Genomic DNA, 16,319 nt, shown 5'->3' on the forward strand with positions numbered 1-16,319 from the left:
AGTGAAAATGATGGTCAGTAAAGAAAACTTTAACCCTAAGCTTGTCTCTCAATTAAAAAAAACATGTCAATAATTTGCCCCTTGATAACCAGCGCACTTCTGTATGTTGTAAAAGTGTTACATGGTCGCTGCCCATATCATTGCATAGTGCAGAAAATACACGAGTTCAGGGGCCTTGCTTTAAAACGTCTTTCAAGCTGTCAGGGATTCCCTTGGCAGCAAGAGCCTCTCGGTGGATGCTGCAGTGCACCCATGTGGCGTCGGGAGCAACTTCTTGCACGCGCGTTACCACTCCAATATGTCTCCCTGTCATGGCTTTTGCGCCATCAGTACAGGTACCAACATGAGCAGCAGCTACGTTTGGCTACATACGAACCGTTAATGGAATTCCCGAGAGAGAGTAACGGTTAATGTGATTGGATGTTAATTATTTGACTAGGCTACCTGTATTTGACTGTGTTGTTTTTTTGCTGAACACTAGATGGTTGAATTTTATTTTTGGCAGTGAAACGAGGCTACTCTGGTGACAAAAAAAACTGTTTGAAAATGTGAAGAAAGAAAATAAATATATGTATATATTTTTATGTGTATCACATTTTTATTTGGCGTACCCCTGACAGCAGACGTGTACCCCAGTTTGGTAATACCTGGTGTAGAGAATCATTGTGAAATATATTTTCCATAACCAAAAATATTGTTTTTTCAGCTGTTTGAAGCTTGTGTACAAAACTGAAAGTAAAAGAGGTAAAAACAAAAATGAAGCACGGTAAGCATAGCAATAGCCACATAGAACAGATCTACCGCTTCTTAGACTTGCTTTGAAGTAGAATGCTAAATCTATAACTCACATTTCTATGGAAATTTGGTCGGATCACCCAAAAAGTTACATATTGCCACTTTAACACTATCAAAGTTTCACTCTACTGTAGGAATTGTGCTTGAATCAATGCAATATTAGCCACTTTCAATGTACCGAAACAAAACTGTGCAAGACTTAGTATGTAAAACTAACTGTGCAAGATATTTTGTTGTAGGCAGAGGGCATTGGAGTAGGATTCTATTGCATTGACAGGCACGACTCTACACAGGCCATAACTGCAGTTGGCCTATATGCAAATAGCCATTGCCATATATGGATCTGTGCCGTTCACTTTGAACTGGACAGTGTTTACAGCATGAGCGGTCGGGAGTAGATGCGCTTGTTTTGAGATCAAAGCGAGAGCTGCATGTAGCCACCTGTGCACATTTGTTCATATTATTTGCTAGTTAGTGAGTTGTTAGCCCAGTTATAGCAAATTTCTAGTCAACAATGGGGGAGTGGTTGCGTCCTACAGGAGCACAAAATATATGCATTTCTAGCCATCTTCGAAAGTGAGTCAAGTAAAGAGCTTTTTTATGTCATAAAGGGGCAATGTTGTATTTTGAGACAGTCTTGAATAAGCTTGTAGGGTTCTGTATTTATTTTCTTAGTCAACCTTGTGTTCTGTTTCGTTGTGTTCGTGAACGTAGCCCTGTTTCTTTGTGTTGTTAAACGTAGCCCTGTCTTTCATTTTTGTTCATTGATTTCACCTGTGTTAGTTACTCACCTGGTCTCATCAGCTCCTTATTTAGTTCAGTTCATTCTGTTTGTGCCTTTGTGAGGTATTGTTCATTTTGACTCTACTAAGCCTTTTCCTAGCTCGTTTGTGAGAACTAGTTATAGCCTCCAGTCCTAGTTTTGATTCACCTGCCTGTTTGCCTACCTGTGTATGACCGTTGCCTGCCTGTGACCACGATTCCTGCCTTCTGCGAAGGCGAAATAAACACCTGCCGCGCTCTGCATGTGAATCTACACCTTTTTCTTCCTGAGTATTCATAACAAAGCTAAGTAGCTAAAAGGCAGAGGGTAGCATAATCTGTCTGAATCTTTGTAATAACAGTATGGGAATAATAATTCATTTTATTTTGTAAAATGGTTTCTTGCATCAAACAACACAACCTTTTCAGTCACCTCCTTGTCTGGATGACAAGTGGATAAACAGATTAAAGTCAAGCCCAGCATGTTTTTTTTCTAAAGTCTCCGGGAATGTAGGCCCACATTGAACACCAAACATTTACTTCTACTGTAGACTGGGTGATAGAACAGCTATTTCCATGTAAAAATGTTATGGGATGCATTTTTTTCAATTGTTGTTGATGGTAGGCTACTCTGTGGTGGAAAAAGTACCCAATTATTATACTTGAATAAAAGTAAATATACCTCAAAAGAAAATGACTCGAGTGAAAGTGAAAATCACCCAGTAAAATACTACTTGAGTAAAAGTCTAAAAGTATTTGATTTTCAAAGTACTTAAGTATTAAAAGTAAATGTAATTGCTAAAGTATACTTAAGTATCAAAAGTAAAAGTATAATAAATTTCAAATTCCTTAAACTCAGCAAAAAAAGAAACATCCTCTCACTGTCATCTGCGTTTATTTCCAGCAAACTTAACATGTGTAAATATTTGTATGAACATAACAAGATTCAACAACTGAGACAAACTGGACAAGTTCCACAGACATGTGACTAACAGAAATGGAATAATGTGTCCCTGAACAAAAGGGGGGTCAAAATCAAAAGTAACAGTCAGTATCTGGTGTGGCCACCAGCTGCATTAAGTACTGCTTTGCATCTCCTCCTCACGGACTGCACCAGATTTGCCAGTTCTTACTGTGAGATGTTACCCCACTCTTCCACCAAAGCACCTGCAAGTTCCCGGACATTTCTGGGGGGAATGGCCCTAGCCCTCACCCTCGCCCTAGCCCTAGCCCTTACCAAACGTGCTCAATGGGATTGAGATCCGGGCTTTTCGCTGGCCATGGCAGAACACTGACATTCCTGTCTTGCAGGAAAACACGCACAGAATGAGCAGTATGGCTGGTGGCATTGTCATGCTGGAGGGTCATGTCAGGATGAGCCTGCAGGAAAGGTACCACATGAGGGAGGAAGATGTCTTCCCTGTAACGCACTGCGTTGAGATTGCCTGCAATGACAACAAGCTCAGTCCGATGATGCTGTGACACACCGCCCCAGACCATGACGGACCCTCCAAATCGATCCCAATCCAGAGTACAGGCCTCGGTGTAACGCTCTTTCCTTGGACGATAAACGCGAATCTGACCATCACACATGGTGAGACAAAACCGCGACTCGTCAGTGAAGAGTACCTTTTGTTAGTCCTGTCTGGTCCAGCAATGGTGGGTTTGTGCCCATAGGCGACATTGTTGCCGGTGATGTCTGGTGAGGACCTGCCTTACAACAGGCCTACAAGCCCTCAGTCCAGCCTATCTCAGCCTATTGCGGACAGTCTGAGCACTGATGGAGGGATTGTGCGTTTCTGGTGTAACTCAGGCAGTTGTTGTTGCCATCCTGTACCTGTCTCGCAGGTGTGATGTTCGGATCTACCGATCCTGTGCAGGTGTTGTTACACGTGGTCTGCCACTGCGAGGACGATCAGCTGTCCGTCCTGTCTCCCTGTAGCACTGTCTTAGGCGTCTCACAGTACGGACATTCCAATTTATTGCCCTGGCCACATCTGCAGTTCTCATGCCTCCTTGCAGCATGCCTAAGGCACATTCACGCAGATGAGCAGGGACCCTGGGCATCTTTCTTTTGGTGTTTTTCAGAGTCAATAGAAAGGCCTCTTTAGTGTCCTAAGTTTTCATAACTGTGACCTTAATTGCCTACCGTCTGTAAGCTGTTGGTGTCTTAACGACCGTTCCACAGGTGCATGTTCATTAATTGTTTATGGTCCACTGAACAAGCATGGGAAACAGTGTTTAATCCCTTGACAATGAAGATCTGAGAAGTTATTTGGATTTTTTTGAATTATCTTTGAACGACAGGGTCCTGAAAAAGGGACGTTTTTATTTTTTAGTAAGCAAACCAGACAGCACCATTTTCTTGTTTTTTATTTACTTACGGATAGCCAGGGGCCCACTCCAACACAGACATAATTTACAAAGCATTTGTGTTTAGTGAGTCTGCCAGATCAGAGGCAGTAGGGATGACCAGGGATGTTCTCTTGATAAGTGGGTGAATTGGACCATTTTCCTGTCCTGCTAAGCATTCAAAATGTCACGAGTACTTTTGGGTGTCAGGGAAAATGTAAGGTGTAAAAAGTAAATAATTTTCTTTAGTTATGTAGTGAAGTAAAAGTTGTCAAAAATATAAATAGTAAAGTAAAGTAAAGTAACCCCAAAAAACTACTTAGGTACTACTTTAAAGTATTTTTCATTCAGTACTTTACACTACTGGCCACTCTGGTAGGCCTACATTATGATCAAATAGCCATAGTAGCCTACTTGGCCACTGTTAAAACTGGAACTTAAGGTGGTTACAGCCACAGTGTTCACAGAATTTTCACAACGTTTAAGTTTGCGCTCAGCAGACCTGAAATTTGCTCAGTGCCAAAAAGAATTAGAGCGAACATTGGTACAGGCTGCAATTTGTTGTGCATCCCCCATGCTTCTGCAGCGTCATCACATCGACTGTTCTCAAGGCCTGAGCGCCCATTTTGATGCAGGAAATATCGTCCCGTCTCCAGAAGCAGGCAATCCGAGTGATTCCTATGACGAAGATTCAGGACAATACATTATGGGGAATTGTGTGTAGATTGCTGATTATTTTGATTTATTTAGTACATTTTAAGGTTAAGGCTGTAACGTAACAAAATGTGGAAAAGGTCAAGGGGTCTGAATACTTACTGAAGGCACTGTACCTCTTTTCCCTCCTTCAGGGAGCAGTAGTTACAGTCATGTTTTCAGATCAGTGTGTATGAAGGAGAGGATACAAAGAAAGAACTATTGAGATGCATCTTTGGAGTGCATATCTGAAGTAGTACAACATACTTTCTTCAAACCACGGAGGCAAAAACAAAGTAATAATCCAACAAGTTATAGGCCCATCGCTCCTCAGGGAACATAGGCCATGGACCACTGCTGTCCATCACACTCTGTTCTGGGCAGTTCTCTCTGATTTCTTCCATCCTATGTCTGTTTTGTTGATGCCCGAATCAACCGTTCATCCCTTGTGGATTCCAGGTAAGAGATGGTCTTGTGATGTTGGAGGGGGGCTTTTGGAGAGTATGTCTGATCCGTGACACGTTCTCCTCCTGACCTCCTCGAAGATACGTTTTTCAATTTCAATTAGAAGAGGCAGCCCGGGTGAAGTAAAAGGTGATGTAGGGATGTTTGGGATGTAGCTAGTTCTCCTTCTGTCGACAAAATATTGTACTCATCTGTTACTCTAAACCAAGAAAACCTCCTTGTTCATTATACATTGTGAAAAACTTTCTTCAAGATCAATATCTTTGTAGGAGGAGAGCTTGACACACTTTCTTTCCCCAGGCTATCGCCATGACCTTTGCCCTCGGCCCTCACCTCCAATTCCAGACCTGCAGGCCCACAAAGCAGCTAAGGGTCATTCTCTTCAGTACTTTAATGGGAGGTAGATTGTAATGTGATGGCAGAGGAAATGTGTTACATAATTTATCATTGGATCTGGATACATATACTGTACCTGGTTTGAGACAGATAGTGAGATGATAGATGATGTTCAAGGCTGAGTTTGGAGCAGAGCTTCTGTGTGCAGTGGTGTAGACTACTAGGAGTGATATAACTTCCTCCAAGCTGCCAAGTCCAGTTTTTTAACACTAATCTGTCTCATGAGGTTTAACTTCTATATACCTTTTCATAGGTATTAAAAAACATCTCACTGGAGAACTACAGAAAGGGAGATGTTCCTTCAAAGGGATGTTTGATCTTTTGCATGCTTTCTGTCTTTAATTTTGTTGTCATTACATCATGAAATATACCAGATACAAATGAATACATGAAATCCAAGTTTTTTTGGGAAGTGCATATCTGAAGTAGTACCATATACTTTCTTCAAACCACAGAGGCAAAAACAAAGTAATAATCCAACAAGTTATAGGCCCATCGCTCCTCGGGGAACGTAGGCCATGGACCACTGCTGTCCATCACACTCTGTTCTGGGCAGTTCTCTCTGATTTCTTCCATCCTATGTCTGATTTGTTGATACCTGATTCAAGTTACCATCAACATGTGTTCCGTGGACGCCCTCTTTTTCAGTTTCCCCTGTTGGTTCTAGGAAAGAGATGGTCTTGTGATGTTGGAGGGGGGCTTTTGTCTTTAATTTAGTTGTCATTACGTCATGAAATATACCCGATACCAATCAATACATGGAACCACAGTTTTTCCCCTATAGCTGTAGGATTCTCTTCTACCATTGCCACAGAGGGTTTGTATTTTTACAATGACAATGATAACCTATGCGATATTAAACGTCAGACCTGCATTTGTCACAGCCTGTGATTTCTCCCTATTGTCCCAGATAGAGTTGGTAACACCCCATTAGTCCTGGCCTCAGATGAAGGACCATTTTTTGTTTCCTGAAACTTTCTTTGTTCTTTTTAAAGCAGATTCAGCCACCCTTTTATATCTGAAATCCAGTGGCTGCTGGTGGGGGGAGCTATAGGAGGACGGACTCATTGGAATGGCTGGAGTATCATTGGAAAGGTATCAAATAAATCAAACATATGGAAACCACGTTTGACTCCATTCCGTTAATTCCATTCCAGCCATTATAAAGAGCCCGTCCTCCTATAGCTCATCCCACAAGCCTCCTCTGCTGCAGTCCCCTGGGCCTTAGGGTTCGGGAGCACAAAAAGCTATTGCATTACTACTATAAGGACAGGATGTGTGCTAAATCACATTAAATGTTATTGTTTCTCATTCTACCAACAACTCCCTTAGGTTTTATTATTATGATGATGATGATGATTATTAAGGTACTCCAGTAGGGGAGAGTGGGGTAAGTTGTTTCTAGGAAACCATACACAAAATGAATAATTTGACCAAATATTTAGGAAGAGGTCATCATTTAATTGAGTCTGTGAAGGAAGAAAACCACATGGAAAAAGTGGTAAGCAAGTTAGGTCTCAAAAAAGTCTTTTCACCAAGTCAAATTAATGTATTGTGTTAGAGGTTTCATGATGCTTGTGTATAAACCAAAGTAGATAAGAGTGTTCTATTTAGCAGTTGGAGTTTCTATAAGCTTCAATATGAGGTCCTAAACCTAGCATGAAAGTGCATCATTGTAGCTGTGTGGGCTAATATTGTCAAAATGTTTTGCCTTGGGGTAAACTGAGCCAATGGTATGGGGTATGTTGCGCCAATGGCAAGTTGAGAAAATTGAAGTGTTTTCTTCCAAGGCGTAATGCTAGGCATTATCGCTAGGATATGAGGTAACAACAGGGCCTGGCCTATGTTACAAGTGTAAAAACAAATGTACAAAGTGTTTGCTAGGTGTTAAGCCTGTGTTAAAATATGCTTAATATGATTAAGACAAAAACTATTGTGATTGTGTTGAATTGTGTTTGGGAAATAAAGATAGACATGGTTTTTAAAAGCTACTGGTAATATTTCTGTCATGCCTGCTCCCGCTCGAGCGCCAGGCTCCCCAGCATTGCGCACTCCAGCCATCATCATTACGCAGACCTGCCTTCCCCCCGTTACGCGCATCAGCAATTATTGGACTCACCTGGTCTCAAACACCTCTGTCATTACCTTCCCTATATCTGTCTGGTTCCCTGCTCTGTTCCCTGCTTCTGCATTGATTGTCCTTGTATACCCATGTACTGACGCTGCTCCTGTCTTGTTTCATGTCTGTTCCTGATTAAATGTTTGACTCCCCGTACCTGCTTCTCATCTCCGGTGTCGGTCCCTACAATTTAATTAATTACAGAAATGTGTAGGCAGTGTAACTTACCCTGTCCTGCGGCTTAATTTGCCCCATACCTGGGGTAAGCTGTGCCAAGAGACCTCTTTTATTGGACAAGCTATGTTTTCAAAACTGTATTGTTTACATTAATTCTGATTTATTTCCAGGGATACACAACATCCTGAAATACACTATATGACCAAAAGTATGTGGACACCTCTTCAAATTAGTGGATTTGGCTATTTGAGCCATACCCGTTACTGACAGGTGTATAAAATCGATCACACAGCCATGCAATCTCCATAGACAAACATTGGCAGTAGAATGGCCCCTACTGAGAGCTCAGGGTCTTTTAACGTGACACTGTCATAGGATGCCACCTTTCCAACAATTTAGGTCGTCAAATTTCTGCCCTGCTGGAGCTGCCCCGGTCAACTGTAAGTGCTGTTATTGTGAAGTGGAAAGGTTCAGGAGCAACAACAGCTCAGCCACGAAGTAGTAGGACAGACAAGCTCATAGAACAGGACCGCCGAGTGCTGAAGTGCTGTAGCGAGTAAAAATCCTCTGTCCTCGGTTGCAACACTCACTACCGAGTTCCAAACTGCCTCTGGAAGCAACGTCAGCACAATAACTGTTTGTCGGGAGCTTCATGAAGTGGGTTTTCATGGCCGAGCAGCCGCATAAAAGCCTAAGATCTCCATGCGCAATGCCAAGCGTCGGCTGGAGTGGTGTAAAGCTCACCATCATTGGACTCTGGAGCAGTGGAAACGCGTTCTCTGGAGTGATGAATCACGCTCCACCATCTGGCAGTTGGACGGACGAATGTGAGTTTGGAGGATGCCAGGAGAACGCTATCTACCCCAATGCATAGTGCCAACTGTAAAGTTTGGTGGAGGTGGAATAATGGTCTAGGGCTGTTTTTCATGGTTCGGACTAGGCCTCATAGTTCCAGTGAAGGGAATCGCAGCATACAATTATATTCTAGATGATTTTGTGCTTCCAACTTTGTTGCAACAGTTTCGGGAAGGCCCTTTCCTGTTTCAGCTTGACAATGCCCCCATGCACAAAGCGAGGTCCATATAGAAATGGTTTGTCGAGATCGGTGGGGATGAACTTGACTGGCCTGCACAGAGCCCTGACCTCAATTCCATCAAACACCTTTGGGATGAATTGGAACACAGACTGCGAGCCAGGCCGAATCGTCCAACATCAGTGCCCAACCTCACCAATGCACTTGTGGCTGAATGGAAGCAAGTCGCCGCAGCAATGTTCCAAAATCTAGTGGAAAGCCTTCCCAAAAGAGTGGAGGCTGTTAGAGCAGCAAAGGGGAACCAACTCCATATTAATACCCATGATTTTGGAATGAGACGTTCATCGAGCAGGTCTCCACATACTTTTGGCCATGTAGTGTAGAGGTCGACCGATTTATGATTTTTCAACGCCGATACCGATACCGATTATTGGAGGGCCAAAAAAAAGCCGATACCGATTAATCGGCCGATTTAAAAATAAATAAATAAATAAAAAGATAAATAAAATAATAATACATATATATATTATTTTTGTGATAATGACAATTACAACAATACTGAATGAACACTTATTTTAACTTAATATAATACATCAATAAAATCAATTTAGCCTCAAATAAATAATGAAACATGTTCAATTTGGTTTAAATAATGCAAAAACAAAGTGTTGGAGAAGAAAGTAAAGTGCAATATGTGCCATGTAAAAAAGCTAACGTTTAAGTTCCTTGCTCAGAACATGAGAGCATATGAAAGCTGGTGGTTCCTTTTAACATGAGTCTTCAATATTCCCAGGTAAGAAGGTTGTAGTTATTATGTTTTAGGTTGTAGTTATTATAGGACTATTTCTCTCTATACCATTTGTATTTCATATACCTTTGACTATTGGATGTTCTTATAGGCACTTTAGTATTGCCAGTGTAACAGTATAGCTTCCGTCCCTCTCCTCGCCCCTACCTGGGCTCGAACCAGGAACACATCGACAACAGCCACCCTCGAAGCATCGTTACCCATCGCTCCACAAAAGCCGCGGCCCTTGCAGAGCAAGGGGAACAACTACTCCAAGTCTCAGAGCGAGTGACGTCACCGATTGAAACGCTATTAGCGCGCACCCCGCTAACTAGCTAGCCATTTCACATCGGTTACACCAGCCTAATCTCGGGAGTTGATAGGCTTGAAGTCATAAACAGCTCAATGCTTGAAGCATTGCGAAGAGCTGCTGGCAAAACACACTAAAGTGCTGTTTGAATGAATGCTTACGAGCCTGCTGCTGCCTACCATCGCTCAGTCAGACTGCTCTATCAAATATCAAATCATAGACTTAATTATAACATAACACACAGAAATACGAGCCTTTGGTCATTAACCTCTCTAAGGTACGTGGGACGCTAACATCCCACCTGACCAACATCCAGTGAAAGTGCAGGGCGCCAAATTCAAACAACAGAAATCTCATAATTAAAATTCCTCAAACATACATGTATTATACACCATTTTAAAGATAAACTTGTTGTTAATCCCACCACAGTGTCCGATTTCAAAAAGGCTTTACGACAAAAGCATACCATGCGATTTATGTTAGGTCAGTACCTAGTCACAAAAAACACAGCCATTTTCCAGCCAAAGAGAGGAGTCACAAAAAGCAGAAATAGAGATAAAATGAATCACTAACCTTTGATGATCTTCATCAGATGACACTCATAGGACTTCATGTTACACAATACATGTATGTTTCGTTCGATAAAGTTCATATTTATATCCAAAAATCTCAGTTTACATTGGCGCGTTATGTTCAGTAGTTCCAAAACATCCGGTGATTTTGCAGAGAGCCACATCAATTTACAGAAATACTCATAATAAACATTGCTAAAAGATACAACTTATGCATGGAATTTTAGATCCACTTCTCCTTAATGCAACCGCTGTCATATTTCAAAAAAACTTTACGGAAAAAGCACACCATGCAATAATCTGAGTACAGCGCTCAGACACAAAATCAAGCCATACAGATATATGCCATGTTGTGGAGTCAACAGAAGCCAGAAATAGCATTATAAATATTCACTTACCTTTGTTGATCTTCATCAGAATGCACTCCCAGGAATCCCAGTTCCACAATAAATCTTTGTTTTGTTCGATGAAGTCCATCATTTATGTTGAAATACCTCCTTTTTGTTCGCGCGTTTAGCCCAGTAATCCAAATTCATGAGGCGCGATCACTAGGTCCAGATGAAAAGTCAAAAAGTTCCGTTACAGTCCGTAGAAACATGTCAAACGATGTATAGAATCAATCTTTAGGATGTTTTTAACATAAATCTTCAAGAATGTTCCAACTGGAGAATTCCTTTGTCTTCAGAAATGAAATGGAACGCAAGCTAACTCTCACGTGAACGCGCATGGTCAGCTCATGGCACTCTGGGAGAGACCTTACTCAATCCCCTCTCATTTGCCCCCATTTCACAGTAGAAGCCTCAAACAAGGTTCTAAAGACTGTTGACATCTAGTGGAAGCCTTAGGAGGTGCAATATGACCCCATTTCCACAGTATCTTGGATAAGCAAAGAGTTGAAAAACTACAAACCTCAGATTTCCCACTTCCTGGTTGGATTTTTTCTCAGGTTTTTACCCGCCATGTGAGTTTTGTTATACTCACAGACAGCATTCAAACAGTTTTAGAAACTTCAGAGTTTTCTATTCAAATCTATTAATAATCTGCATATCCTAGTATCTGGGCATGAGTAGCAGGCAGTTTACTCTGGGCACGCTTTTCATCCGGACGTGAAAATACTGCCCCCTACCCCAAAGAAGTTAATATGGTCGAATCCAGAAACTATCATTTCGAAAACAAAACTATTATTCTTTCAGTGAAATAAGGACCCATTCCGTATTTTATCTAACGGGTGGCATCCATAAGTCTAAATATTCCTGTTACATTGCACAACCTTCAATGTTATGTCATAATTACGTAAAATTCTGGCAAATTAGTTCGCAACGAGCCAGACTGTTGCATATACCCTGACTCTGCGTGCAATGAACGCAAGAGAAGTGACACAATTTCATGGTTAATATTGCCTGCTAACCTGGATTTCCTTTAGCTAAATATGCAGGTTTAAAAATATATACTTCTGTGTATTGATTTTAAGAAAGGCATTAATGTTTATGGTTAGGTACAGTGGTGCAACGATTGTGCTTTTTTCTCAAATGCGCTTTTGTTAAATCATCCCTCGTTTGGCGAAGTTGGCTGTCTTTGTTAGGAAGAAATGGTCTTCACACAGTTCGCAACGAGCCAGGCGGCCCAAACTGCTGCATATACCCTGACTCTGTTGCAAGAGAAGTGACACAATTTCCCTAGTTAAAAGAAATTCATGTTAGCAGGCAATATTAACTAAATATGAAGGTTTAAAAATATATACTTATGTATTGATTTTAAGAAAGGCATTGATGTTTATGGTTAGGTACACGTTGGAGCAACGACAGTCCTTTTTCGCGAATGCGCACCGCATCGATTATATGCAACGCAGGACACGCTAGATAAACTAGTAATATCATCAACCATGTGTAGTTAACTAGTGATTATGATTGATTGATGTTTTTTATAAGATAAGTTTAATGCTAGCTAGCAACTTACCTTGGCTTCTTACTGCATTCGTGTAACAGGCAGGCTCCTCGTGGAGTGCAATGAGAGGCAGGTGGTTAGAGCGGTGGACTAATTAACCGTAAGGTTGCAAGATTGATTCCCCGAGCTGACAAGGTAAAAATCTGTCATTCTGTCCCTGAACAAGGCAGTTAACCCACCGTTCCTAGGCCGTCATTGAAAATAAGAATGTGTAACTTAACTGAATTGCCTAGTTCAATAAAGGTGTAAAAAAATATATATATTTTTTTTTAATCGGCTAAATCGGTGTCCAAAAATACCGATTTCCAATTGTTATGAAAACTTGAAATCGGCCCTAATTAATCGGCCATTCCGATTAATCGGTCAACCTCTAATGTAGTGTATATGGAGACATCTTTGTTAGAAAGAATACTATATTTCCCTGTAAAAAATGGCTTGTCTTACCCCACTCCCTACTAACTCTCATATCTCCCTCAATGATTCAATCTGAGACATCACAGTTTTATAACACCTCTGTACGTAAGCATAGTACAGCCACTGGCAAGAGGTCTGGATCTTTATGGCGTAGGTTGCGTGATTGCCCTGTTACTTCAGGGCTGCTGGGTCAAGCCCCACTCTAGCTGGTCTTCCTCAACTGCTACAAAATTATAATTATTTCCTAATGAAACTCTCCCTGTTGGGTCTGTGATTGTGGCTATTGTTTTCTCTAATGGCAGCATTTCCTCAGACTCATTTAGGTCTGGTTTGAGTGGTGTTTCTGTGCACTTACAGTACCAGTCATAAGTTTGAACACACCTACTCATTCCAGGGTTTTACTTTATTTTTTACTATTTTCTACATTGTAGATTATTAGTGAAGACATCAAAACTATGAAATAACACATGGAATCATTTAGTAACCAAAAAAGTGTTAAACAAATCAAAATATATAAAGAAAAACTCTTTGGTGGGTGGGTACTCCAGACATTGCTGTCAGTAGCCGTAGCCATGTCACTGCCTCTTTGTCTAACTGCAGTGAGAATCCACCACAGAGAGAGTGGTGCTGGATATGAATTACCTGTATGTGTGGGAGGGGGCCTAATTGAAATTGGGCACTGCTTTGCCTGCTGGAAGACCAACAAAATCCTTGGGACGGATTAGATCTGCACGCTTGGTGTTCTTGTTAATCTTTGACTTAACAACTGATGGATGCATAAATAATTGGGAGGAAACTACAACAAGGCCCTTGTGTTCTTAGTGATCACAATGTCCTCTCAGACTTTCAACAGATGAGTCATTAAGCCCATTGCATTCAAAATGCTGTTTTTCCTGTGTTCTGTATCATATTGCACAACAGCTGATGAAACTAACATTGTAAAAATGTGAACAAATTTGATCAGTGTTATTTCCTCATAGTTGCTGGTTGAAAGTACAATTTACACAGGACCTTCTAACCAGCAGGTTTTGCATGGTTGGAGTTTTGGCTTGCCTGGTGACATCACCAGTGGTATAAGTTCCATGCAGCCATTTTTATCTCCATATCAAATCATTTTCAGTTAAAGGCATACTTCATGATTTTGGCAATGAGGCCCATTATCTACTTCCCCAGAGTCAGATGAACTCGTGGTGTTTCACGAGCCAATGCTAACTAGCGTTAGCAGCATGCAGATATTCATAGACTTCCAGTCATTGCGCTAACACTAGTTAGGGGAAAACTGAAAATCAGCTGTTATTGGTAGAGAGGTTTGGATCTCTGTCTTATTGGTCTAACTAATTTCCCGCCCAGTGATGTCACCATCCAGGCCAAAACTCCATCCCACCAAAACAGGCTGAAATTTCAGGTGGTCTTTTCAAACAACTCATTATTACCATCATTTTCACAGTATTATTCCAACCTCAGTGTGGAAATATATATAACACACAGGAAAATCTCATTTTTGACTGCACTAGGCCTTTAATGGACCAATAAAGACAGTTCCAAGCCTCTGCCAAAACAGATCGTTTTCAGGTTACATACTGTAGGCCTCTCACTCAGACCACTCTAAGCTAAATTCTTGATTGTGAAATTGTTCTTTGCTAAACAGCTAATATTGTTTATTTTTTACTTTTAATAGAAAACTATTACAGTAAGGTACATGTACATAATTGTTAACCAGAAATTATTTGATATTTTTAAAAAACAGCTGCATTGGGCCTTTAAATAATCCGGCTAATTACTCCTGAACAGAGTTCCAATTCAATAGTTTTGTTGTTTTTGTTTGTTTGTCTCTCAACAGCTTTTTGCCATTTTTGCATTTGCAACATGTGGAGGCTACAGTGGACAGCTGCGGGTTAGTGTTGACTGTCAGCTTGACAAGGCCAGCAGCAACCTCAGTATTGGCATCGATTTTGCCTATCCTTTTAGGTAAGACACTTTCTAGTAACATTTAAGACACATAATAGTAATGCAACTCGAGGACAAATACGAGCACATTTGGGTTAGAGGTATTTTTTCTCAATTTCCAGCGCAGCCCCATGAATGTTTAATGAACCCAAAGAGAATAGGAGCCATCTCCAACTCTGTTGCTCCTCATTCAAATTATTTAGCTGTCTGTGTTTCTGTGTGTATGTGTGTGCGTGCACGCATGTGCGTTTCAACACCAGCCTAGCGGGATAATATTTGAGACAATTTCAGATGTCATTTCTAACACCATATGCAAGATTTAGTCTAGCCAATTAAGATCCATCTGTGTGGCACTCTGAAAGCTATTATGCAGCAAAACAAAGTGATAGTGATTAGCACCAGACAAGATGTCTAAAATGCTTTCAGTGGTAGCTTTGCTAATATTCACTCGAGACACAAAATAAGATCATCAGCAGTCTGTTGATGTCTTTTTTGACAGACTTAATCTCTCCATTGTTTAAAGAGTGGCTACAGGTGTTTTAGACTCCTCTTTTCTCCACTCTGTGGCAGGTTGCACCAGGTGTCCTTTGAGGCTCCGCTGTGTGATGGGAGGAGGAGGGAAAGTCTCTTCCTCATTGGGGACTACTCTTCCTCAGCTGAGTTCTTCGTCACCATTGCTGTGTTTGCCTTCCTCTACTCCCTCATGGCCACCATAGTCTACATCTTCTTCCAGAACAAGTACCGCGAGAACAACCGAGGCCCTCTCATTGTGAGCTGCTCACCTTTTCCGTGTTCAACCTCCACTGATTATATTTCCTTTTGACTAAGATAGTATGCTATGTGTTTGTACTGCTTCCATGCTGCAATATATTTTGTATAATGTACCCAGTCCCTGCACCTTTCACATCTGCTGATTGTGCAAACAGTAACTTGATCACTATTCAGTAACATGTCCCCCTCCCCTCTCAGGACTTCATAGTGACGGTGGTGTTCGCCTTCATGTGGCTGGTCAGTTCTTCGGCCTGGGCTCAGGCCTTGTCGGACGTCAAGGTCGCCACAGATCCAGATGAGGTGCTGGAGCTCATGTCTGCCTGTAAGGTCATGACCAACAAGTGTGGCTTAGTGCAAGGACCCCGTTGGTCAGGCCTTAACACCTCTGTGGTACGACAGACTGTGAACCACACACTACCACACCACAACACACACACCACATGTTTGTTTTGTTGTGATATACTCTGTCTCTCCCCAGGTGTTTGGCTTCCTAAACTTCGTCCTGTGGGCAGGAAACATCTGGTTTGTTTTCAAGGAGACTGGCTGGCATAAGGGAGGACCTGCTCGGTACGCTGGAGCACCGCCCGAAAAACAGGCCGCGACCTTCAGCCAGCAGCAGCCCTACAACCAGGGCAGCTTCGACCAGTCAGGAGGCTACAGCGGCCAGGGAGACCGGGAGCAGGCATCAGAATACAGTCCTGTGGGCGAACCCACCTCCTACTCTAATCAGATGTAGACTTGCAGTCTGATTGGCACATAGGTGTTCTATAAGGGCAAATTCA

General features: G+C 41.7%; 1 protein-coding gene across 1 annotated transcript in view; it reads left to right on the top strand.

Annotated features, from left to right (window-relative positions):
* The window catches only part of synpr (synaptoporin), a 45,025-nt gene extending 28,706 nt beyond the window's left edge, over nucleotides 1–16,319 (top strand). Inside the window, exons 3-6 of the mRNA XM_038969063.1 lie at nucleotides 14,660–14,787; nucleotides 15,337–15,535; nucleotides 15,736–15,927; nucleotides 16,016–16,319. Of these exons, the coding sequence (XP_038824991.1) occupies nucleotides 14,660–14,787; nucleotides 15,337–15,535; nucleotides 15,736–15,927; nucleotides 16,016–16,273 (777 nt within the window). The 3' untranslated portion in view covers nucleotides 16,274–16,319. The remainder of the gene's footprint in view (nucleotides 1–14,659; nucleotides 14,788–15,336; nucleotides 15,536–15,735; nucleotides 15,928–16,015) is intronic.

This window comes from Salvelinus namaycush, chromosome 2 (assembly GCF_016432855.1).
Source record: "Salvelinus namaycush isolate Seneca chromosome 2, SaNama_1.0, whole genome shotgun sequence".
Taxonomy (NCBI): Eukaryota; Metazoa; Chordata; class Actinopteri; order Salmoniformes; family Salmonidae; genus Salvelinus; species Salvelinus namaycush.